Source organism: Cornus florida, unplaced genomic scaffold (genome assembly GCF_030987335.1).
Source record: "Cornus florida cultivar Cherokee Brave unplaced genomic scaffold, ASM3098733v1 CherokeeBrave_3.0.0_Hap2_Chr09, whole genome shotgun sequence".
Lineage (NCBI taxonomy): Eukaryota > Viridiplantae > Streptophyta > Magnoliopsida > Cornales > Cornaceae > Cornus > Cornus florida.
The window spans coordinates 67,121,918-67,145,998 of record NW_026775579.1 but is presented as its reverse complement, the minus strand read 5'-3'; the positions used below and the strand labels follow the sequence as shown (position 1 = coordinate 67,145,998).

Genomic DNA, 24,081 nt, shown 5'->3' with positions numbered 1-24,081 from the left:
AGAAATTGGTACTGATACTGAAATTGATAAAATTACCGAGGTTTTCCAGAACCAGCACGTCAATACCTTAGAACCAACTTCTTCTCAAAACTACTATCCCAGGCCTACTTTCCCTGACCTCCATATCGAAGAACGAGGCCAGTTCTCCCAAGCTGCTTATTATGGTGGCACCATTTATGAATGGAATATAGATGGCAAAACTGAGTATCACATTCTCAATACACTTCAAGAAATGACAATGGTCAGCACTGCTTACAAAATTAAGAATGACTCCTCTGATCATGTTATAGCACAACTCTTAGTAGCAGGATTCACATGCCAACTCAAAGGATGGTGGGACAACATCCTCACTCCGGATAAACGCCATGCCATTCTTCACTCTGTTAAAACAACTCCTGAAGGAGTAACGATCAAAACAGAAAAATGTGCAGATATAAAAGATGCAGTTGCTACACTCATTTTCTCTATCGCTAAACAATTCCTCGGTGACCTCTCAATTGTTAGAGACAAGACCTCATAAATCCTAGCTAACCTTAGATGCCGCAAACTCCAGGATTTCCGATGGTACAAAGATGTTTTCCTCTCAAAAGTCCTCACCAGAACTGATTGTAACCAAGCCTTTTGGAAAGAAAAGTTTATTGCTGGACTCCCCAATCTTTTTGCTGAAAGAATTCGCAAGCATTTCAGATCAAAACACAATGGCCATATTCCTTATGATTCCCTCACTTATGGTGACATCATCAATACCATCACAGCTGAAGGAATTGCTCTCTGTACTGATTTCAAACTCCAACAGCAAATCAAGCATGAGAATGCCACTAGCAGAAAGGAATTAGGAACTTTTTGCCAACAATTCGGCTTCGAAAACCTAACCCCTCCTTCTAAACGAAAAAGTCATACCCGCTACAGGAAGCCTTTTCCCAAGAGATACGACAACAGGTTACGGTATAACAAGAACAAGCCCTCATTTGCAGATAAATATCTTTCCTCTGAGAAAAATAGACAGAAAAATGTCCCTCCTCCAAAACATTTTCAAAAGAAGCCTGCCACTTCAAAAGCAGAAATAAAATGCTTCAAGTGTGGCAAGTTGGGTCACTACAAATGCGATTGCAGGACCAAACAGAAGATCAATGAGCTTGATCTCCCTGAAATCGTCAAAAGCCAATTGATGCAAATTGAAGAATCCGAACACGATATCAATGGTATTCAAGAGGATGATTATCATGCTGATACAGATTATGATTCTGATTCTTCCAACCCATCTTTGGATGACCAACCTATCAACCAAATGCATTTGTATGATTACCAAGGATCAAAAATTTATGTTGGAACTCATTGACAAAATAGAGGATCTTGATCAGCGCAAGGAATGCCTTATCAAATTCACCAACAGCATTGGCCAAAGAAACGACAAGGCTCCTGCTGTTATACCAAATACTTACAACCTTATTGATATCTTTGAAAGATTTGGTACGCAACCCCAGACGCCAATTATAATGCAAGACCTCCATAAAGAAATCAAACAAACCAAGCAAGAGATTTTGATCCTAAAGCAAGAGGGCAAGGCTTTGAAAGATTCCACTACTCATGATATTTTTACCCTCAGAAGCCAAATTATTTTTCAACAATCCCAGATAGATGCCTTAATACCTAAGTCCTCCGCAAAACTTGAACAACAAGTTTCTGAAAATCCTACCAAGAACAATGAGACTTACATCAACCTTCTGACCCATATAACATTCCAGAAATGGCATGTTAATCTGAAAATTGTCATCAACAAAGACTATACCATTCATACAGTAACCCTTATTGACTTTGGTGCTGATCTCAATTGTATTAATGAAGGACTTGTCCCTATGAAATACTTTGAGAAAACCAAAGAACGACTTCAAGGTGCTAATGGTTCGCGACTCACTGTTTAGTACAAGTTAACCAAAGCCCATGTTTGTAATCAGGGTCTTTGTATGAAAACACCTTTCATCCTTGTCAAAGACCTCAATACCCCTGTTATTTTAGGAACTCCATTTATTTCACCCATTCAAAGTTGATAGCCAAGGCATTTCAACAACTCTGGTCGGACAAGAAATTTGCTTTCCTTTTGCCCATCCTATAGACACCAAAGATCTCAATACCATCAAGGATTCCTATGTTACTCAAATCCTAGCTGTCAACAGGATTGAGAGCAAAATAAAGCATTTAGATTTTCTCAAACAAGAACTGACCTTTAAACAGATTGATGAACGATTAGGTTAGAAAAGTCTCCAAGACTCTATTCAAAGGTTTAGATCGACACTAGAAAGTTAGGTTTGCTCCGATCTCCCAAACGCTTTCTGGCACAGAAGATAGCACATTGTTGAATTACCTTATGAAAAATCTTTCAATGAAAAGAATATCCCTACCAAAGCCCGACCTAGCCAAATGAGTCAAGAATTTCTTGATTACTGCATGAAGGAAGTCTAGGAATTATTGAGCAAATCCCTCATCCGAAAAAGCCGTTCCCCATGGAGCTGTACTGCTTTCTATGTCCAAAAGAATGCTGAAATAGAAAGAGGTGTTCCTAGATTAGTCATCAATTACAAGCCCCTCAATGAAGTCCTTCAATGGATCAGATATCCCCTGCCCAATAAAAAGGACCTAATTCAACGTCTCGTTTATGCAACGGTTTTCTCAAAATTTGATCTTAAGTCAGGATTCTAGCAAATCCAAATCGCTGAAAAAGATAGATACAAAACAGCTTTCACAGTTCCTTTTGGCCATTACAAATGGAATGTGATGCCTTTCGGGTTGAAAAATGCCCCTTTAGAATTTCAAAAAATCATAAATGATATTTTTATTCATCTTACGAATTTTTCAATTATTTATATTGATAACATACTAATATTTTCTTCCTCCATAGATGCAGATTGGAAACATCTCAATATATTTGCTTAAACCATTAAGCATAATGGATTAATCCTTTCTTTATCAAAGCTAACCTTGTTTCAGACCAAGATCAGGTTCCTAGGTTTTCAGATCCACCAAGGAACGGTCATCCCAATCAACAGATCCATCCAATTCGCTGACAAATTCCCTGATGAGATTAAAGACAAAACCTAGCTTCAAAGATTTTTAGGGTGCCTAAATTATCTTTCTGAGTTTTTCAAGGATCTTTCCCTTCTTTGTGCTCCATTACGCCAAAGATTTAAAAAGTCCCCTCCCCCATGGACCGATGAGCATACGAGAACAGTCAGAATCCATAAAAGCAAAGCAAAAAACCTCCCTTGCCTATCTATTGCTGATCCAAAAGCCTTCAAAATTGTGGAAACTGATGCTTATGAATTAGGATATGGAGGTATCTTAAAACAAAGGACAGGTGGCAAGGAACAACTAGTCTAGTTCGCCTCTGGCACATGGAACCAAGCACAACACAATTACTTTACAGTCAAAAAGGAAATTTTATCTATAGTTTTATGTATTTAAAATTTCAAAGTGATTTACTAAATCAAAAATCTTTCGTTCGTGTTAATTGCCAATCCGCAAAAACTGTTTTAAAGAAAGATGTTCATAACATTGCCTCAAAACAAATTTTTGCCCGATGGCAAACTATTCTTTCTGTATTTGACTTTGATATTGAATATATAAAAGGAGAAAATAATTCTTTTCCTGATTTTCTCACCAGAGAATTTTTACAGGGAAAAGCAGGAGCTTAAGGGCGATCACCATGCCTCCCAAGATAGGTAAAGGAGCCTCAGTTGCAAGCACAAAACCCCACAAAACTAAAGATGCCTATGCACAATCATCCTCTTCCCAAACCCCTTCCAAATTAACCTGGTATAATAAAGTCGAGGAAGATGAAGAAGTTATGTGTGCTAGTCCATCTCCACTGAATACAAACCAGTTTTCAGCTCTAACCAAAATTCCCCAACATGTCATAAACATGTCCCCAATCCAGTATGACCACATCCAAACATACTTACAATCCCAACAACCAGTTTTCCCTCCTCTTCAAAAATCTTATGCTACAATTTCTTCAACATCAGACAAACAAATTTCCTCAAGATCTATTACACAACAAGTGGTGGTTAATAATCCCACTCTCAAAAAATCTCGTTATTTTCAAAAACCAAATTCATCAACCATTTGTGTGGTTGAAAAAGAACTTTTTAACCAAAACCCAATTTTACTTTCTCAAAATCACTTTGTCAAAGGTTTCGAATATCCTACTTCAGATTTTCGAAAAGTATAAAATTTTTATGAGTTTATTTTAGTGGACACTGATTCCATCAAAATCCGAACTCATTCAAAACCAGGTGATGAGTCTTTCATTTCTCACACCACTTGTACAATTCAAAAAGTCCTTACGCCAGCAGCCTGGGGTAAAAACATCAATGCTCCGAGGTAATTTTCTTAGCCTCGCAATCCTTAAACTTTCAATTACTGGGATTATCAGGGTGTCTGGTACAATACTTTTTATTTCCAAAATCAGGATTATAGCCATTCCTGGTTTATCCTTTTCCGAAAGAATTTCAATCTGAATGTCCCCAGATGGTTCATTGACTAGTGGCACATGTTTGGTCCCTGCAAAGAAATTATCCCTGATTCTGTATCCAAGAGATTTTCAATCTTCAATGAAAAATTCCAAGCTCCTCCTGAGCTTTCGGAATTTCCCAAATCATTCTTATTTTTTGCAAATTTCGCATTGTCATGGATAGTTCTATGGCAATTACAAATCCTCAATTCCCCTTCTAATCTTCCTCTTCTAGGAAGAATTTTCAAAGTTAAATGGTGGAACCAATTCTCCATCAAAGATGTTACTCCAGAAGCAATTTCAGAATGGTTCTCAAAGCATCCTGCAATTTCATTTTCTGGCTTAGGAGAGTCTTCAGCTTTCCTCCTGTCCAAAAGCCAGACCCAAGCAAAACTTTCTTCAGCAAAATCCCAAGATGAGTATGAAGCCTTCCTTATGGAAGCTTTAGCCCAAGTCAATCCCATAGCCTTCTAAAAAATGGGCTCTAACAGAAGTGAAGGCTCAGGTTCATTCCATGGCTCCCAAACAGATCTGGCCCAACCTAATGAAGATGACTGTTTTGGTATTTTCACCCAATAGCTCCAGTAACAAAATTTTCAAAGAATCATCATTTCCTTTCAAAAACGTTTCTGACTTTGGTCATTCAATGCCGCTGCATAGCGACCAAAAAAAATAATATAACAAGTACAGTCAAAAAATTTTATTCAACAGTTCTCTATTTTCAGGCTTCTAGCACCTTTTGGTGCTCGTGACAAACAAGCTTTTCAGAAAAAATAATCCAAGGCAAGTCAGTAGCCATCATCTCAATTCAGCCTTTCAGGCTTTGCACATGGCCTCCAGCATCATTCAGCAGCCATCACCTCAATTCAGCCTTTGCACGTGGCCTCCAACTGCATCCTTATTCCCAAGGAATCTAAGGCTCCCCAAAGCTCCTCGGGGCCCTATAAATAGCAGCTCCTCAAGACATTGAAGGCAGACTCGTTTCAAGTTTAGTTGTTAGTTTCATTTCAAAAGATCTCCGTTCAAATTGTAATTTTTAAGTTTAAGTTTTTAGTTTTACTTCTTCCAATGAGCTTAGCTCAGAACAAAGTATTGTATTCAAAGATCAAAGTTGTAAGTTCCATGTTTCAATCAAAGTTCTTCAAAATTATTCATGCTCTGTTGTTTATTTATTATTGACTTGCATATTCTCATATTTCAATATCTCATTGGTTATTTAACCTTTTCAATATTATGTTTAAATATATATATATATATATGTGTGTGTATGTATAAAATTCAAGGGTTGATAGAGAAGAAAAGCAGAAACGTCAGACGTGCGAAAGAAGGGCTTGGAGGCGTGTATATATATATATATATATATATATATATATATATATATATCCAGAAACGTAAAAAGGCTAGGCGAATCAGCTATGGCCGTGACTGATCTACTAACCCCCTCTTCCTGATTTAGTTTCTATTTCTCTGATTTCATAAATTATTAAGAGAGAGAGAGAAAAAAAGAAAAAAGAAAAAAGAAAAAAGAAAAAAGAAAAAAAAAAAAAGTCAAATTTGGGCGCATCTGCAAAATGAATTGAATAACCAAACATATATATATTTCCTTATCACTGCCGAGATCGCCATCGCCTACCCCAGTAACGGCGGCTTCATCCTCTGGGCCCACCACACCTTCTGCCCTTCGTCAGCTCCCTCATTGCTACTTAGAATTCCTCTCCGCCGTCCGGCATGCCTCGCCGCCTTCCCCATCCTTAGCATCGACTACTTGGGAAATCTTCAGCACCTAACTATAAACCCAAATTGTGGGTGAGTTTTAATTATTCTCGGTTTACCTCAGTTCATGCGTGCTTCAGTTCCGGCACCGATTTCCTTCATCAAATCGATGAGTTTCAGAACGACGAATAAATCGAAAAAGCAAATAATCCTAACGCTAAAACATTTGCAATGAATCAGATTCTCCAAACACGAATTCCACAATTATAGCTGTTATATCTTGCGCAGTTGCTGATGATAATGTTCTTCTAAACTCATCTTCATCACTTCTGAACCCCCCCTTCGAATGACGATTTCTTCTCCTCCGCCTCTTTCTCCTCTTCCTCCTCCTCCGACGTTCATGCCGACAAGCCTTCGTCACCTTCGCCGCTACCTGCTCTTGATCAGCCTCAGATCCCTATATTATGGCCTTTAGACGGCAATCAACCCTAGATTGGGTATCGCAGCCTTTGATTGGTCCTCCCAGAATCTGCCTCCGCGATTTGCCTTCGGTGTTGCACAGTGTTTATAAAATATTATTTATGTGATATATATTGATAAAATATTAGAGAGTGTTTTATTCATTGAACATGAAAATGTCCATCAATTTGGAGGGAGGTCAGTGTAATTTTTGAAACTTAAAGGTTATTGTCTGTAATTACACCTAACCTCAAGAGAAGTAAATAAAATTATCCCTTTAAAATTTAATAGTGACATTTATCAATTTAATCATATAGCCTCTCATAATTCATACTTCATTATTTGATACACATTTTTTTCTCTTTCCATCTTTCTTTATTATTCTCTACTATCAAAATATACATTGACTTTCAAGGAATTCTTTAGTATTACTACTCATCATAAATTTCGCTGATATTGTTGTATCCTTGGAGGTGTTTAGATCTCTAAGAATAGTGATAAGTAGTTCGATATATCCTATTGATTTTTGTGAGCGGAGAATGGCGTTATCATAACGTCATTAAATATGTTAATATTATCATGATGTTGTCTCTTACTCACATAAATTTAGTCGGATAAGTCCGACACTCGAACTCCGTATTATTACTCTATCCCTAAAACCTTTTGACAAAATCAGGTTGATCGAGGGACAGATAACAACTTAAGAAAAGTGATAATCCACACACCTCAAAACCACAAATCAGAATGGTGTGTTGTTGTTGGCTGCTATAGCATATCATGGTGAGTTTCTTATCTTGACCATCATCATTCAAAATTTCAAATTCACCTGTAAGCCATCGACAATAATGATTTTCCAAGTTTGCAAGGGACTGATCAGAGGGACCTAACAAATATTTAAATGGTGATGGTCTATTCAATTGGTGCCCTTTCACAATCATTGTTGCATGGTACTGGGATTTGTTGATTAGACATACTTACAAATTTTCCCATTGAGACGGGAGAGAAGTTGTTATCACTTATAAAGAATGTCTCCCACATATGTAGACACGTTTTGAAACTCGTAAACGTTGAAAGAGCATAAAGCAAACAATATCTCCACATTGTGGACCATCCTCTTTGTTCACACAATCCAAAAGTTCTGCAGGCTGTGTTTTAAACTGTGACTGTATTTCCTCCTTGACCTCCAGGGAAATGTGTTAGAACTCTCAAAGAAGCTAGACTCATCAATCTTCAACTGCAGATAAAGGTTGGCTCATATTTTAACAAGAAACAACCATATGTTTTAGTGAGAAATAAAATACTAACTAGAAGCTATTTCAATGTTTCCCAAACAGAGGTAATTTATATCCAAGTCTATTAAGCTTTATAAAATTATATTGCACTTGAGTTCCATCCATTAGTAAAATTCAATATTGATTTAGTTTTTCCACTTTTGTACAATAACAGAAACTTCATAATATTGATTGTTAAAGAAGAAAATAGTACAAAAAGGTAAAAAAGAAATACACTATTGGGTTCTGTTCTTATGAGAGGTTATTAACCCCCTTTCTCTTCTTAATGATGTCATGTGAGCAAATTCAATATAATTGTGAAACACACTTACACAACCACATGACCCTACGGGTATTAAAACCCTTGACCTTCTATTTTGGAAGACGAGAACCACGTGACCTTATAGGTACTCGAACCCTCGACCTTTTATTTTGGAAGACAATAAAGTACCACTAGACTACAATCTTTGGTTCCTTTTTGCCTCTCTATATATTTATATGATAATACTGCAATTGACTTCCAGTAGTCCATTACATAGAAGTTAAGGGTACTCAAATGAATTCCTTGGCCTTGGAAGACTTGACTGCAATCATTTAGGACAAATTGAAATAAAATCTTATGCTTAGCTTTGAATTAAATATATAGTGCTTGTATTGAAGTTCTATTTGTTTCTGTGAAAAAGAGCTTACTTTTGGCTCAATGAGGTTGTTCATAATATATATAACAAGGGAGCTTATTGATACATAGTTTACAGTCATATATCTGCATTATAACACAATCTGCTATTACAAAGGAACAACTCTATTCATATCAGTATGGCATGAATACATTTCGAATCATGACCATTTATTGCCGATGACTGAACAGATTTAAGCATATGATCATCTTTATTAAACAAGTAATTAGCCGACTGAATTAATAGCCAAGGTGACATTGTCAGTGAATACAGAAAGGGTGCGACGAGGGATAGAGAGACTAAGAACCATAACATACAGAATCTAAAGCTTGATGTAACCATTTTCGATCATCCATTTCAGACTCCAATGGTTGTTCACATTCTTGAGAGCCCAGTAAGCCCATCCAAATGAGGCACGACCATACACTTCTAATTGAGCCTTTGCAAATTTTTGGTAATCCTCTTTTGTTGCCCCTTGAATTTGCCACTCCGCTACCCATTCCCCTGCAAATTACAATAATGTTTTCAGTTGTGCAAAAAAATTAAAAAAAAAAAAAAAAAAATGAGGAAAAATTGGAAGTTCTAGTGATCTATTTGAAGAAGACATTGTGACTTACCGACAAAAATCAGAGGGCCATTTGATGTGGTAACTTGACTCAACTGCGATGACCGGTTTGTGTAGATGAAATCAATGTTTTGTTGGACAGTCATGCTGTTGAAAATATCAGAAAAGAGGTTGTAGTAATGGATGTCTATGACTGATCCCTTTAAGCCACTGACAAGAGGGAAGAACTCTTTCGGATCATGTTCTCCTAACCGGTTTGAAAACACCACATAAGCCGTGGAGGAGTGCTTCCGGACAGCTTCATAACCAGCGCTGTAGTACTTGTTTAGGCTCTCTAAAGATGCTCCTGGTGACAGTGGCTCGTTGATCAGCTCAACCGCGTAAAGGCTTGGATTCTTAGCATACCTATTCACATACATTATTCAACAAATTACTTATTTTTTATGTGTTATATTGTCCTAAATGCATCATGTAAGTCCTGTGACAGAATGAGTATACCTTGCAGTTAAGAAGTCTATTACATCAACTGTCTGTTGTATGTTCTGGTCAGTCTTTCCCCATTCCTGAGAACCATCTCTGGAAGAGCTGTGCTCGTAGCCGTTTTGAGAAGCCGGTGCAGCATGTAGATCAATAATAACATTGACACCATATTTTCTGCAGCCAAAACACCACCATATCAGATACATAAATCCAACCTAAATTGAGACAAGTCCCTATTAACCTAAGCCATTGCAAGTATCACATTGAATGGCCCAAGTCAAATCCGACTTAAATTTTAATTCAAAGACATGATGAGTAGGGCTAATCTTGCACGAAAACCTCTCAACTAATAAATTTATGTGCGGTGAGAAGTACATACTGTGCCCATAAGAAGGCATTGTCTAAGGCTTGCAAAGATCCTCCAACGTAAGGCGGTGGAGGTGTCGGATCACTGGCTATCCACCACCCAACAGGTATTCTCACAGCATTCAATCCATTGCTTGATATGAACTTGAAGTCATCTTCAACTATGAAAGTGCTCCAATGCTCCTATTAATCATAAGAATGAGAAATTTATTTATTACTGTAATCAATTGACCAAAAAAAAAAAAAAATTATAATTATAATTTGTTAAACCCCAATATTTTGGAATTTCACAAGACTAACAATAGTAATCCACAAAACTTGTTTTTTCTTGCAACCTCCACCTTACCCTCATAACTCGTGTTGCCTTGGCTGGACCATAACCATTAGTCACTTGAAACTCGCCTCGTGGTGACCCGGTTGTTGTCATCAGAAAAACGGATGGGTCATCGTCTCTCCATCCGCTATCCCCTTTAAAATCTGCAGTTACAAGCTCCTCTGTCTTTACCTACAAATCCATGGCAATTCATTTAGCATATCTAAGCATGTCATGCTGTCATTTTTTTGGAATCCTTAATACTATGTGCATTTTCCCAAAACATTCTCAAAAAAATTACATTGCCAAACAGAGCCCATTCCAATTTGATTATTATTATTTTTTGGTAGACTTGACATGTTGTCATGTTGAGTGAGACCAATGTTTTTAACTTTTTTAATTATTTTTATTTTGGTGGCCATCACTATCTAGTCTATCTTCAGTTTCTCCGTGTCCTGCTAATGCTGACGAAGAAATTGCATAGGCATTAACTGTAAAGGAATGACAATTGAACTACCATACAAAATATCTTGTTTGTAGAGGTTGTCATGATCAACTTGGCTGATGACCAATAATACTGTATCATTGCAAAACAAGATAAGAAATGATTAAATCACCTGCAAGAAGAATCCATTGGGTGCTTTGATCCGAACACGGCTCAAGTCATCGGATTTTCTCACGATCTCAAAAGTTTCAGATGCACCAGGAGTGTCTGCAACAGCTACTACATCAATCCCATTTCCAGCAGTAGTAGTGTCAAGTCCCACAAATTGATTGTTAAACACTCTAAACTGAAAAGTGGTCTCATTGATCCTCCACAACTACACACACACACACACAAATTAAAATGATTTTAAACCAAGCTACAAATTGAATGAGAATTTGATTCATAACAATGTAAATTCATTACCTTAAATGTTTCCCAGCCTGAAGCTTGTGTTCTGTTGGCTACTATGATTGTTCCTCCACCCAACTCCGCGCAGAGATACTTCCCAACTGTTACTGACTTGAATTGCAGCCCGGCTCCATCCTAATAAGTTGAGACAGTATTGAATAATAGAGTATGTGTGTGAATATAAGAATGAAACAAAGTTCACAAAGACATGTAGTAATGACTGTGTGTTTGTGTGTGTGTGTGTGTGTGTGTGAATGTACAAATTACCAAGAAATCTTTGTTGGGGATGGCATCAAATAGAGATGGCTTAATCCATCCTTCTGTGACAAGCCACCCTCCCAAGTTAACAGCTCGAACTTGAAAGTTGGGATTGACCCTTCCATAGGCATGAGATAAAAAGCAAGAAAAAATGATGCATATGCTAATTAGTGGCTTTTTTGTAAAGCATGTTGCCATTTTGATCTTTCTATACTTTCATATGAAACCTTGTTGAAAGCTTCACTCACACATATATACACGCATTTGTGCGTGTAGTCACACATACACGCGCATATTTGTGCGTGCAGAGTGAAAGGCATTAAGTAATAGTCAGCTTCTAGAAATTTTGACCAGTTGGGATTTGGCATTTCTTTGTTGGCCTATCTGATGCATATGTAGTACTTTTGTTGAGCACTTCATATTGCCATTTTCATCTCTTTCTCTGCTGTCATGTGGAATGTCGTTGAAGGGTTCAGTCACGCATATATCCACACATATGTGTGTGTAGAGTGGAGTTTGACCAGCATGAGCATCTAGAAATTTTGACCAATTGGGATTTGACCTTCCTTCATTGGTCCATGATCATCCGTGATGTGCTGCTCAATGGAGCGTGGTCAACTTGGATTATTAAATTTATTAGTCAACTTGGGGAAATTAATGAGTGGATACTAAACTAACTACAATTCTTTGCAGCATATATATGTAGACCTAATTGATGAAATGACTTATATATACTAAATGAAAAATTAAAAAGAGGAAAATAAAAAAATAAAATAAAAATAAGATGGGGGTTTTGCTATGGAATGTTTGGCCCTCGTGATTGTCTGTAACCATTGAGAGGAATGTTTTTGTTGTTTCTAACAGGGAAAAAATAATAATAAATAAGTAAAAAAACTAATAGGAGCAAGATGGAATGTTTGAATAAGAATGATTAGTTCTGTCCTATTCTTCTATATATTTTGCAATTTAAAATATATTAGGAATTAATTAAAAAATAAATAAAACTTAAGAAATTAAAAATAACAAACAACTAGTTATAAGCTCCAAATTAGTTATTTTATTGATGATTATATGGATGAAACGAGTAAAAATTCTTATTAAAATATATATGAATAAAAACAATTTGAGATTTGCCATGTCCGGATCATGTTGCACCTGTATTCTTAATCGTAACAAAAAATAAAAATAAATAAAATAAACAAAAAAAGGAGGAGGAGCAATGACAATTCAGCTTTGGTATATATATGAGCAAGTGGAAAATATGGAATGTTGTTAGGCCCTTATGGTTGTCTCTGTAGCCATTGATGGGAATGTATTTGTTGGTTCATAGTTGTTCTCATTTTGAGGTTGGACCAAAAAATTAAATAAATAAGTAACTTATAAGAGTAATGGGCTCAATTACTTTAATGAAAGGAATACAACTATGGGCCCAATTGAACGGGCTTAATAAATATAATAATAATATTATCAACTTCCATAGACCAAGAGGGACAGTTTGGCCGAGTGGTCTAAGGCGCCAGATTTAGGCTCTGGTCCGAAAGGGCGTGGGTTCAAATCCCACAGCTGTCATATTTTTTATTTTTCCCTTCTTAAAATTGAGATTTAACAAATTAAACATTTATTTTTTCTTCACCACTGGAATATATATACATTTATTTCTCTTCTTTTACTATTTCAATTTTTTATTTCTCTAATTTTCGTTTCCTTCATAGAATTGAGATTTAACAAATTAAAAATACTTTTTTTTTCTTCTCCACTCACTTATTTCTTTTCTTTACTCTTTAAACATCCAAATCACTGAATGGACGTTGATATATATATATATTTTTAAGTTAATACTCACACATACATGCTTCTACTAAAGTTCGAACCTCCATCCTCTATTTGAAAATTAAGAGTCTGATAATACTAGGCCTTGGTATTTTTAGAAAACCTTAATTTACATTGAAAATTTCAACTTTTAACTTTGTCAAAGAAGATCTCACTAGTCGACTAGGCCAAGGCCCATGTGGTGTCTACTGTTATCTATATACGATGCTCATGGAGTGGTTGCGACCAGTTATGTCTCATGTCTTAATCTACGTAAAACTCATTTAGATATTATCTGATTCACACACACTCTATTCGGTGTGCCCGATTTTGCTTAAAGTGCCTCTACATGCATAGACACAGATGAAGCTGTGATTTCTGCTTAGATATGTATATCCTTAGTCCATGGCTATCTTACATGATATTCAACTGTTATTGCAACATCATTCTTGATATGGATTCCAAGGCACTGTAACTTAGTTGTTTATGTAGTAAGTGGATGGGCTCTTACTTATAGAGCTACTAATTTCCAGTGCAATGTTTGGCCCAACTAATTCAAAAGCCACTCTAGAATTCTATATAATGTCTATCTTACATGATATATTTTCTTAAATTTCGTTTGTACTCTAAAATTCTATATAAAATTCAACCTTATTTCAGTTTGTATATGATTATCAAACCTTTCAAAAAGGTAAAATTATCATTACTAAGGAATTGTTAATTTTCTTTCTTTCTTTCTTTCTTCCTTCCTTTTTTTTTTCCCCCCTAATTTCAGTTTCCACTAATAAATTCTATATAAAACAATATAAATATAGGATATGTGGATCGATATTTTTTGAAAAGTTAATTAATTAATATAAAATATTTCATAACTACTATTATCATTATTTATTATTATTATTTAATTGTAAAAAAATGAAGTAAGCATTTAATTTTGAACTGATTAAGTGCTTATTTGAATAAGCGCGTTTGATAACGCAATTTAAATCACTCAAAACAGTAAGTATCACTGAAAATGGAGTAAAATTTTAAGTAGCGGTGGCCACAGATTGGATCGGATTAGGCATCATAATCCGATCCGCTCATAACGGATTGGGAGATTCTGAATCCGCCACCAATTCGTTAGCCCACGGATCGGATTGGATTAGATCCGTGAAATGACGGATAGGATCGGATCCAATCTGCGAACTGAGATTTTCCTAAATAGTCTAATTTTACCAATTTCATATTCACTTACAAGGCAGTATAATAAAACATAAATTAAACCAATTTAGATGTATAATAGGTGTTTAACTCCATGAAACTCCTCAAACCGTAGTCACATCTACAAGAATATAAAATTTTGATTAAAATAACAATAACTCACTAAGACAATTAATTAGTTACTGATGGAACAAAGCTACAGATTTATATTCCAATTACATATCTCGTTTTAATAAGAATAAATAATCAAGTGATGAAATTATTGGAAAAAAAATTAAAGAAAACAAAATAAAAGAAATGAATTCAAGGATAGCTATGATGAAACAAAGTAAACAGAAAGGAATTTTAAGAAGAAGAAAAAAGAGTCAAAATTATTGGAATTTTTTTTTTTAAGAAAACAAATAACAAACTTCAACATTTAACCAAAAAACTACAACACATTTAAATCAAAATAAGAGAAGAGAATAAACTTTGTGAACTCACCGGAAGCGGTATAGATCTAGACGATGAATGTGTCGTTGTTGCAGCCTAGGGTTAACTTAGGTTAACAAATGATGAAGATATTAATAGTGCTGTGGAAAAGGAGACGGTAGAGAAGAACAAAAGAAGAGAGCTAAGAAGATTAGAAGAGAAGATCAAAAAAAGAAGGAGACGACAGAGAAAATGAGTTTTTCTCTTTGGTCTTCCTTCGTTCTTTGGCTAGGTTAAGATTTGATAGAACGAAGAATGAGTAAAGTTAGTCTTGTATGTGAGGTGGTTCCAACAGTAGTATTATATATATATATATATATATATATATATATATATATATATATATATACATACATACTAGTAAAATGCACGTGCGATGCACGTGTTGAATGTTTTGTAACTTATCAATATATTCGTTGTATGATATTGTCGGATATTAAATGAATTTTTATCAACAATATTTAGAGTGTATTAATTGTCATCTCAATGAATTCCTAAACTATAACTCTTTGAAAATAAAAGTATTCATATAAACAATGTTTAGAGAGTAATAATTGTAACCTTAAAAGAAACAAAATAAGGTTTTCCATTAATGAATGATTGAAAATTATAAACATTTTAAAAAATATATGAAAATTAAAATTTTATAATTTACAAAATATTCATAAATAAATACTATATAAAAATTCTATATATTCTAAAATCCGAAAGGGTACCAATAATGTTTAGATTGTAATAATTGTCACCTCAAAAGAAACAAAATATATTAGAAAATCCAAAACTATAACTGTTTAAAAATAAAAATATTCCTAAATTATTTATTTCTCAATCTTTATCTTTTTTGCATATCTTATTTCTTCATAAAATGAATCATTGTCAAGTGTCAATTCTTTTAATTCTTCCACCGTAAAATAAGTTTTCACGACTTGTTGTTGAGTATTGTCTATCTTCACCAGAAAAAGAAAAGATTTCCCTTTACAGCTTGTCACTTTGTTGCTAAATTCATCCATGTCCTGCAAGAAGAAGAAATATAATTTATAGTTATTGAGAAATTCAAGTAAGTAATTTTCTTTTTAATTTAATTAAAATTTTATGAATAAGGGTGAGAAATTACCTCAATTTGTAATTGTAGTAAATCATTTAGTGAACAATTTATTAATGTTTGGCAATTAGTGAACATTGTTAGGGTTGCAAGTGTTGCAATATGTTCCATACTTCGCACTTTAATTATCATTATGAATCTGCACATGAGTAAAGACAAAAAATTATGTATTTGTAATATTATTAAACCATTGAAATAAATACAATAATAAGGTTTTAGGGTATAATAATACTTTTGAATGCATTTTGGGTCTGTTGTGTTGCATCGAGTACAGTATACTCTATCTTTTTCAACTTTTATTTTCTTGTTGCATTTCTCATAGGCGTCGTACCACGGTTCGCGATCATTAACAACATTTTCAATTGTTGCTTCGAAACAGTAATTTGTTTTCTGCAGGTTGTGCAACAAAATATAACTTCTCAATATATAAATTGAATATAAAAATGTGATACACAATTAAGAAAGATTAAGAAATATACTGAAATTTAATACCTCAAAGGACATTGTAGATTTTCCTATTATGTCTTGAAGTTTGACTTTTTCAGTACTATTGAATTTTTGATCTTTTGTACTGGAAATCAAACTTCTTATATCTTTGTTATTTATGTTCTTTTTGGACCTGTCCACATATAAATTATTTTGTAAAATAATTAAATAAATAAAACAGAAAAACATGTTCTATTTCTACAAATAGTGTATATTTTGCACCAAGAAGTCTGCAATATAAAAATATAAAAACAAATATCATCTGGCATATATGTTTAGTTATATATGAACATGCTTAAAGAAAAAGATTACATGTAGCTTTATGAATATATATATAATGTAAAAGAAGTTGGAATAAATAATGAACCAATGTCTTAATGCTTTGACACTTTCAATATCCATATTGATTTGCAATGTAGATCCTTTTTGCGTTTGAAGAGACAAACCTGGAATATAACATTATTATTTGTAAAAGTTTGTTATTATAGATTTACTTAATAATATATAATGTAAATAATATCAATTTGTATAATAATTTACCTTTGTAGGTGTTAATTGCCACAATTGTAACTGTGATCATATGTTTTTCTTGTATTAGTTTCATGATAAAGTTTCCTTCATTCTCAGCAAGATCCTCCGATAAAGTCAAAGTAGTTGTCCTTGAACTGTAATAAAGATTAATTACTTTAGTCATTATATTATTTTGTCATAATTATGATCATATATGTAATATAGTAATGACATACCTCATATCCATTATAATGACTTCCCACTTTTTGTTGTGCCTTTGTTGTTCTTCTTACATATGTTTAATGTAGGAGATACCTCAATAACAATTCCCAAAGCATCTAGGCAGATTAAAAATAAAATTAAAAATAAAAAATTTTAATTTTAATTTTATATATGTACAAGAGAGAACATATATATGGAGAGTTGAGAATTAAACAAAAACTAATCCATATTTTCTTATACATCAGTGTACTTGTTCAGCTCCTTGAAGTCCATAAAATTAAAGTTTATTGTTTCTAAGCTTACTACTTCAAGCTCTTCAACTTCAATTGAGGTGTTATTAAGAAACTTCAATTAATACTCCTTATGCACACTCCTATATATAGGATTGACGTCTTTTACAGTTACAATAGAAATTCTGTACGTCTTGTGAAGCAATAGTGAATCACTGAATTTGGTGACGAGCTCGTTAAATAAGACACCTTGAATTTGTATTCCCTGAAAGAGTAAAAAAGATGTGTAAATGGATTAATAAGATCATTAAATAACAATGTTGTCATACAAATATAGATGCATTTAATGAAACTAACAGAAATAGCCAATGGTATACTTACATCATCATCCATCAGAACTACTTTCAACATTGTTCCTGATGTGTATTCCTCGATTACTCTTAGAAGTACAACTACTTTTATTGTTGATTCTGTTTTTAAACTAACAAGTGAATTTATTAAGTCAAAGCTTTGGTGACCTTTCTTCGTGACCTTTCTTCATTTTCATGATTTTTTATGCATGATTAAAAGAAAAAAGAATTAAGGTTAAAGAAAATAAAAATTAAAAATAAAATTGTGAAATAAGAATGATCGAGTATCAAAATAGAAATGAAAAAATATATATATACATCAACAGTAAATTAAATTGAAGTTAATATTTTTTTATGTTTTTAAAAGAATAAAATTGTGAGTGAAAGATTTAAATATTGTAATAATTGGTAGCGAATGTGGGGTATCTTTACCTTTCGAACAATGCAAAATAATTTTGGAATGGGAAGGCATGGATATTAATGTGGGTGTATCTTTACCTTTTAGACTGGAGAACCTCCTCATAGACAACATTTTTAGTGTATGTATCACCTCTAATGTTTGTTTGATCCTTCTTAACAAGTACTTTAGTAGTTGACATTGAAGTTCCTCTAGATAGTGCGACATATAATTGTCCATGGGAGAACACGTACTCAGGTAGATAAACTCCAACATAAGGAATTGTTTGGCCCTGTGCCTTATTTATTGTTATTGCAAAACTCAACCGGATTGGAAACTGTTTTTCGTGTAAAATGGAAAAGCGTAGCTTCATTCATTATCGGGCATAGGGGTATTCTTGGAATCAGTACTTGTTTTCCAATATGTTGTCCATGGCTGATTTTTGCATTGATCACATTAGCCTTTGTTCCACAACAGATGAGCCTGGTACCATTACACAATCCATTTGTCGGATCCAAATTTCTCAGCAACATTATAAGACAATCGACTTTCAACGTTAACTTATGTGGCAAGAGGCCATTTGGAGCCAATGAATTAAGGAAATCTTCTTGGTAATAGGTCCCCGTATCATCAGTAGCTTTGTCAAAGCTATAATACATAGTGGGTTCTCCTGGGAATTGTTCAATGAGATTCTCGTTCAATTTGTCAACGAAATCATTTTTGGTTGCCAAAATTGCTCAATTTGTAATATATTCCGCCGAGTGTGCATTTTCGAGGAGATGGGGGAAAACAGCATTTATCAATTCTTTTTCTAAATCCTCCTCATTTGTAGATTTTATTACCATCTCGTCTGGCAACTTGATCATGTTGTCCACCAGAATTGGTTCTTCCCCATTACCAACACGTAGTAGAAAATCTGCAAAACTTACTCCAATTGTTTCAGTCCGGGTCCCTCGAGGTACAACAGGCAATACTTGTCGAAAGTCTCCACCAAAGACTGCTACTTTTCCTCCAAAAGGTTCTGTAGTACTAAGGAGATCTTGGAGAGTCCTGTCAACTGCCTCAATTGCATAACGTTTAGCCATTGGTGCTTCATCCCAAATAATGACACTTGTTTTACGCATTGACTCTACTATTGAACTTTGCTTTGAAATTTTGCAAACTACGGACTCGTTTGCTAATATTGGAATTTTAAATCTCGAATGTGCGGTCCTGCCACCAGGTAAAATCGAAGATGTGACTCCTAAAGAAGCAGTTGCAAGAGCTATCTTTTTTTGGGACCTGACCTTTGCTAGTATTGCACGATATAGATATGTTTTTCCAGTTCCACCCGGGCAATCAATGAAGAAGATGTCGGGTTTGTTTGAGAGAACACGTTCCATTATCATATCATATGCATTCTTTTGTTCAGCGTTTAGAGTCGCCACAGCATTGTAATCTTCAGAAAGCGTAACAATGGAATATTCATCATCAAACTCTTTGGTAGAACTGTGATTACATACATCACGGGACACTATATTTGGCAGGTTGAATTATTTTACACTTCGCCCCATGCTTATTAAGTAGCCATCTATACTCTTAAGAGCTTCATTGGCTCGATAACGTGCAGAGGAAGTACTTGTGCATGGAAAATCTTCTGACATTACATCAACATAGTCATCCCATAATTTTCTGACATTGCTGGGCTCACAATAAACCAGTAAAGTAGCGAAAAGCCGGCGAAGTGCCGTTGGCATTTGGAAGCACACGACGTCGTTAAGACATTCTAAAATGTTGTTATCGCTTTCAAGAAGACCCCTTATTTGTGCTGATTCTTTAAATGTCGGACATTTCTCCCCGTTAACAATTAATAGATCGGCATATGATGTTGGTCCACGCACGTGGTTTAATAACACTTTCAATTAGTACCATTCTCCTTTAGAAGGGTTAGCTGCGTTGACTCTCCCGATTACCTCTTTCGCTTTTCTAGCAGTCCAGCGCTTAGTTTGCTTGTTCCACACAAAATGCTTTGGGATTTCTCTATACAGAAAAGCTCTAGATTTTTCGCACGTGGAATTTAGATGGAAGAATTCGGTTAACATTGTTTGTGATATACCATCGGAACGAACTACATATTCAAGATTATGTTTTTCCCAATACCATACCATATGTTTATTAGGAAGATGCAATTGAAGGTTGATAACAGAAGGATGTATCTCATTTAAATTGAACTAAAAAATTCTCCACATTGCTTCATGTGGTGATACCCACCTTGCCTCCTGATAGTCTTTTATTTCATCAATAATGTCATCACCATCAATGTTTGATAAGTAAACTGTGGCTCGATTATGCCCTTTGTAAATATATTTATAAAGGTACTTGACTGCTGACAACCCTGAACATATCTCAACATTAATATGACAGTCGTACCTCTGCAGAAGATATGGATTATAGGGAACAACCCATCTATTATCTAAAGTTGCATTACACACACTAACTATTGGACCATCTTTTATTCTTCTGTATATAGGGTAGCAATCTTGACCTTGTATCGTTTGCTCATTGAACTGCTGAGGATAATGATTTTTACATTTACCATCCCTCATGCAAGCGTTCTTTACGTTTAAATCTCCGTAAGGCCCATACATCATGTGTTTAACTACTTTAGCATAAAGTGTTGGATTCTCATTTTCACTTGTGATTTTGGCACAAACAAACTTATCATAATGATCTGCTTTTGTAATCTTATGCTCAGATTCAAATATAAGCAACATGTGTGCATGTGGTAGTCCTCTTTTTTGAAATTCAATCACATAAACATGTGCAACCACTTTTCCAAATATGAGTTTTTGAAATAATTGTTTCTTAAGGTCATATAGCTTTGCTCGAAACACCCTTGTTGTTAAATCTGGTCTATCCTGAGCTAACTGTCCCGGTTTCAGCTCCTCTTTGATCTCATTCCAATCAGGATTACAGGTCATTGTGATGAAAAGGTCTGGCTTTCCAAATCTTTGAACCAAACACATCGCATCATAATATCTCTTTCGCATGTCCCTATGCCCTCCAATGAAGGATGAAGGATGAAGGAAGAACCACTCTTTTCCGAACATTATTTCCTCTATTTTCTCCGGCCACAACACTATCAACAATTCCTTGATATAACTTGGCACGAATATGTGATTGTTCAGTTCGATAGTAATCCAAACGTGTTGTTTCAATCTTAATATACATATCAACACTATATTGTTACGACAATCTCCCGGCATAAAAGAGAATTGATCGATCCTGGTTGTGGATTTGAAGCGTGTAACAATAATATTGTCTACATGAAATTTTTTTAGCTTTCCTTTCTTCGGCACCTACATGTTCAATTTGTATAAGAGTTAGAAAAAATTGATATTTTGAATTGTATAAGAGTTTTATTTTTAAACAAATAAATGAAAATTAATAATTGTATTTACTTTCTCTAGATCCTGTTACAATGGAATCATCGAAGATATCATCATCATGTGTAATATCTGTCCGAGCGTATGGCTGACGACGATTCTTGATATTACGATGCCATCCGATCTCACCGTATGGGAATAGTAAAGGATATTGCAGTGGATCATAACATCTAAAATAGTGTCTCACTCTGTGTTTTCTGCCGGAGTGTGCAATGACAATTATGTCACGCTCTAAGCGCATGTCAGGGTATGCTCCTTCTATCCAAACAGCTGCAACTTGGTTTACTATGGGCGAATTGAAAACCCTTTGATCAAGTCGAACATCATTTGTAATGACAATTTCATGGTTATCTGAAACGGGAATATCCTTTAACCTACGAAGGAACTGAGCATACGGATTTGACGACAATATGTTCATCAACTTTGCAACAATAGGTTCACTCAAGTTCGAGTCATTTAAGATATTCATTTTATTTTGTAACTCATTGTCAGTGTCATAAAAGTATAATTGGAGGTAACATGGAGATCTTTCTTGTATTGAGAGTGAGGGTAATTCATGATATATTTGACCTTGTGCTCGGAAAGTATATATACCACTCTTCATAGTTGCGAGATTTTTGTCAAGACGGATTCCAAAAGATGTAAAAGAAAAAATGCTATTATATGCACGTATGTACCGACGAAAGTCCTTCGCAAAGGCATCCATTTGGGATGTGAATAATTCGTACAACTCATCTGGGACAAGAGTAGATGTTAAGACAACATCGCCATTTGAGCAACAAAAAGTCAGAGGCTCGTGTTCAAATTTCTTTGCAAGACAGTGAGAACAACTTGGAACCTTTTTTAACGCTTGAGATGGAGTATGGGATAACTGTCCCACATCTCCCTTTCTTCTTTTTCTTGCATGTGTTACACCTTGAATTTTGTTTTGTCTTTTCTCAGTAGATAAATTTACATAACATTTTCTATTGTGTGAACTCCTTTGCTTTTTTACATGTGTTGATTATTCGACGTCTCCTTTTTTTCTTTTGGCTACATCTTTGACTTCTTTAATCCTCTTGTGTCTTTCCTCAGTAGATAAATTTGCATAACATTTCCTGTTATCTAAACTCCTTTGCTCTTCTACATGTGTTGATTGTTCGACGTCGCCTTTTTTTTTTCTGGTTGCATCTGTGACTTCTTTAATCCTCTTCTGTCTTTCCTCGGTAGATAAATTTGTATAGTATTTCCCGTTGTCTAAACTCCTTTGCTCTTCTACATGTGTTGATTGTTTGACATCTCCCTTTTTCTTTTGGTTGCATATGTGACTTCTTTAATCCTCTCATGTCTTTCCTCGGTAGATAAATTTGTATAGTATTTTCTATTGTCTAAACTCCTTTACTCTTCTACATGTGTTGATTGTTCGACATCTACTTTTTTTCTTTTGGCTGCATCTGTTACTTCTTTAATCCTCTTCTATCTTTCCTCAGTATATAAATTTGCATAATATTTTATATTGTCTTAACTTCTTTGATTTTGTTTATGTGTGGGTGCAGTCAAAGGTGACTAACAAATTTAAACATATGTATAAAATGTAAAAGATGGCTAGCACTAATTAAAAAGACAATAAAAATAATAAAAATAAAAACATTCAATTAAATTTATTATGTTGAGAGAACAATAACAATATTCAAATTTAATAAATAAAAAATTATAATTACAATCCAAATATATATATATATATATATATATATATATATATATATATATATAAAATAAAAAAATTAATGAATTACTCTACCAATAGGGAATGGGGGTGACACGTACCTTGCAAAAAAAGGCTTCGATCTTGGCAAAACTTGGACTAATAAGAAGAAGAGAAAGACAATTAATTAGGTTTTTTTTTTATTTTTGTATACATTAAATGTAGCAATATATATATAATAAAACAATGAATGATCAAAACATAAGATTAATAATAAGAAGAAGAAGAGAAAGACAATTGATTAGGTTTTTTTATTTTTGTATACATTAAATGTAGCAATATATATAATAAAACAATGCATGAGGAAGACATAGCTAATGAGTTACAGAAAATTGATGTGATTAGATCAAGCAAAAAAAGACATATATATATAAAAAGAGTATAGATTAATATTTTTGTATACTTCATCGCAGTGCATTTTTGTACGTACGTATGCATATGAACTCATAATAATCGTATCATACATTTTATTTTATTTCCTTTTTGATATATTATACCAGCCGTGGGAATATCAGATACTAAGCCATACATTTTCTTTTCTTTCCTTTTTTTTTTATTTATTTTATTTTAGTTTCCTCGTCAGATATTAGTTCGACCATCAGATTTTCGTATAGTTGGGACAAAGCCA

The 24,081-nt window shown here is 34.3% G+C and overlaps 3 protein-coding genes and 1 non-coding gene across 4 annotated transcripts; 1 reads left to right on the top strand and 3 right to left on the bottom strand.

The window, feature by feature from the left end:
* Window positions 1–8,731: 8,731 nt before the first annotated feature.
* LOC132274205 (probable glucan 1,3-beta-glucosidase A) lies at window positions 8,732–11,776 on the bottom strand. Its single transcript, XM_059775429.1, has 8 exons — window positions 11,514–11,776; window positions 11,262–11,381; window positions 10,969–11,172; window positions 10,385–10,543; window positions 10,052–10,221; window positions 9,691–9,846; window positions 9,245–9,597; window positions 8,732–9,131 (listed from the first exon to the last, which is right to left on the bottom strand). The coding sequence occupies exons 1-8, from the start codon at window positions 11,700–11,702 to the stop codon at window positions 8,950–8,952; spliced, it is 1,533 nt and encodes a 510-aa protein (XP_059631412.1). The 5' UTR covers window positions 11,703–11,776; the 3' UTR covers window positions 8,732–8,949.
* Window positions 11,777–12,993: 1,217 nt separating this feature from the next.
* TRNAL-UAG (transfer RNA leucine (anticodon UAG)) lies at window positions 12,994–13,073 on the top strand. Its single transcript has one exon. It is a non-coding gene; the product is annotated as a tRNA-Leu (tRNA).
* A 5,948-nt stretch (window positions 13,074–19,021) lies between these two features.
* LOC132272752 (uncharacterized) lies at window positions 19,022–20,431 on the bottom strand. Its single transcript, XM_059773846.1, has 2 exons — window positions 20,193–20,431; window positions 19,022–19,772 (listed from the first exon to the last, which is right to left on the bottom strand). Exons 1-2 carry the CDS (start codon window positions 20,429–20,431, stop codon window positions 19,022–19,024), a joined length of 990 nt encoding a protein of 329 aa, XP_059629829.1.
* Window positions 20,432–20,494: 63 nt separating this feature from the next.
* On the bottom strand, window positions 20,495–22,178 carry LOC132272751 (uncharacterized). Its single transcript, XM_059773845.1, has 2 exons — window positions 21,744–22,178; window positions 20,495–21,622 (listed from the first exon to the last, which is right to left on the bottom strand). Exons 1-2 carry the CDS (start codon window positions 22,176–22,178, stop codon window positions 20,495–20,497), a joined length of 1,563 nt encoding a protein of 520 aa, XP_059629828.1.
* Between the last annotated feature and the right edge of the window lie 1,903 nt (window positions 22,179–24,081).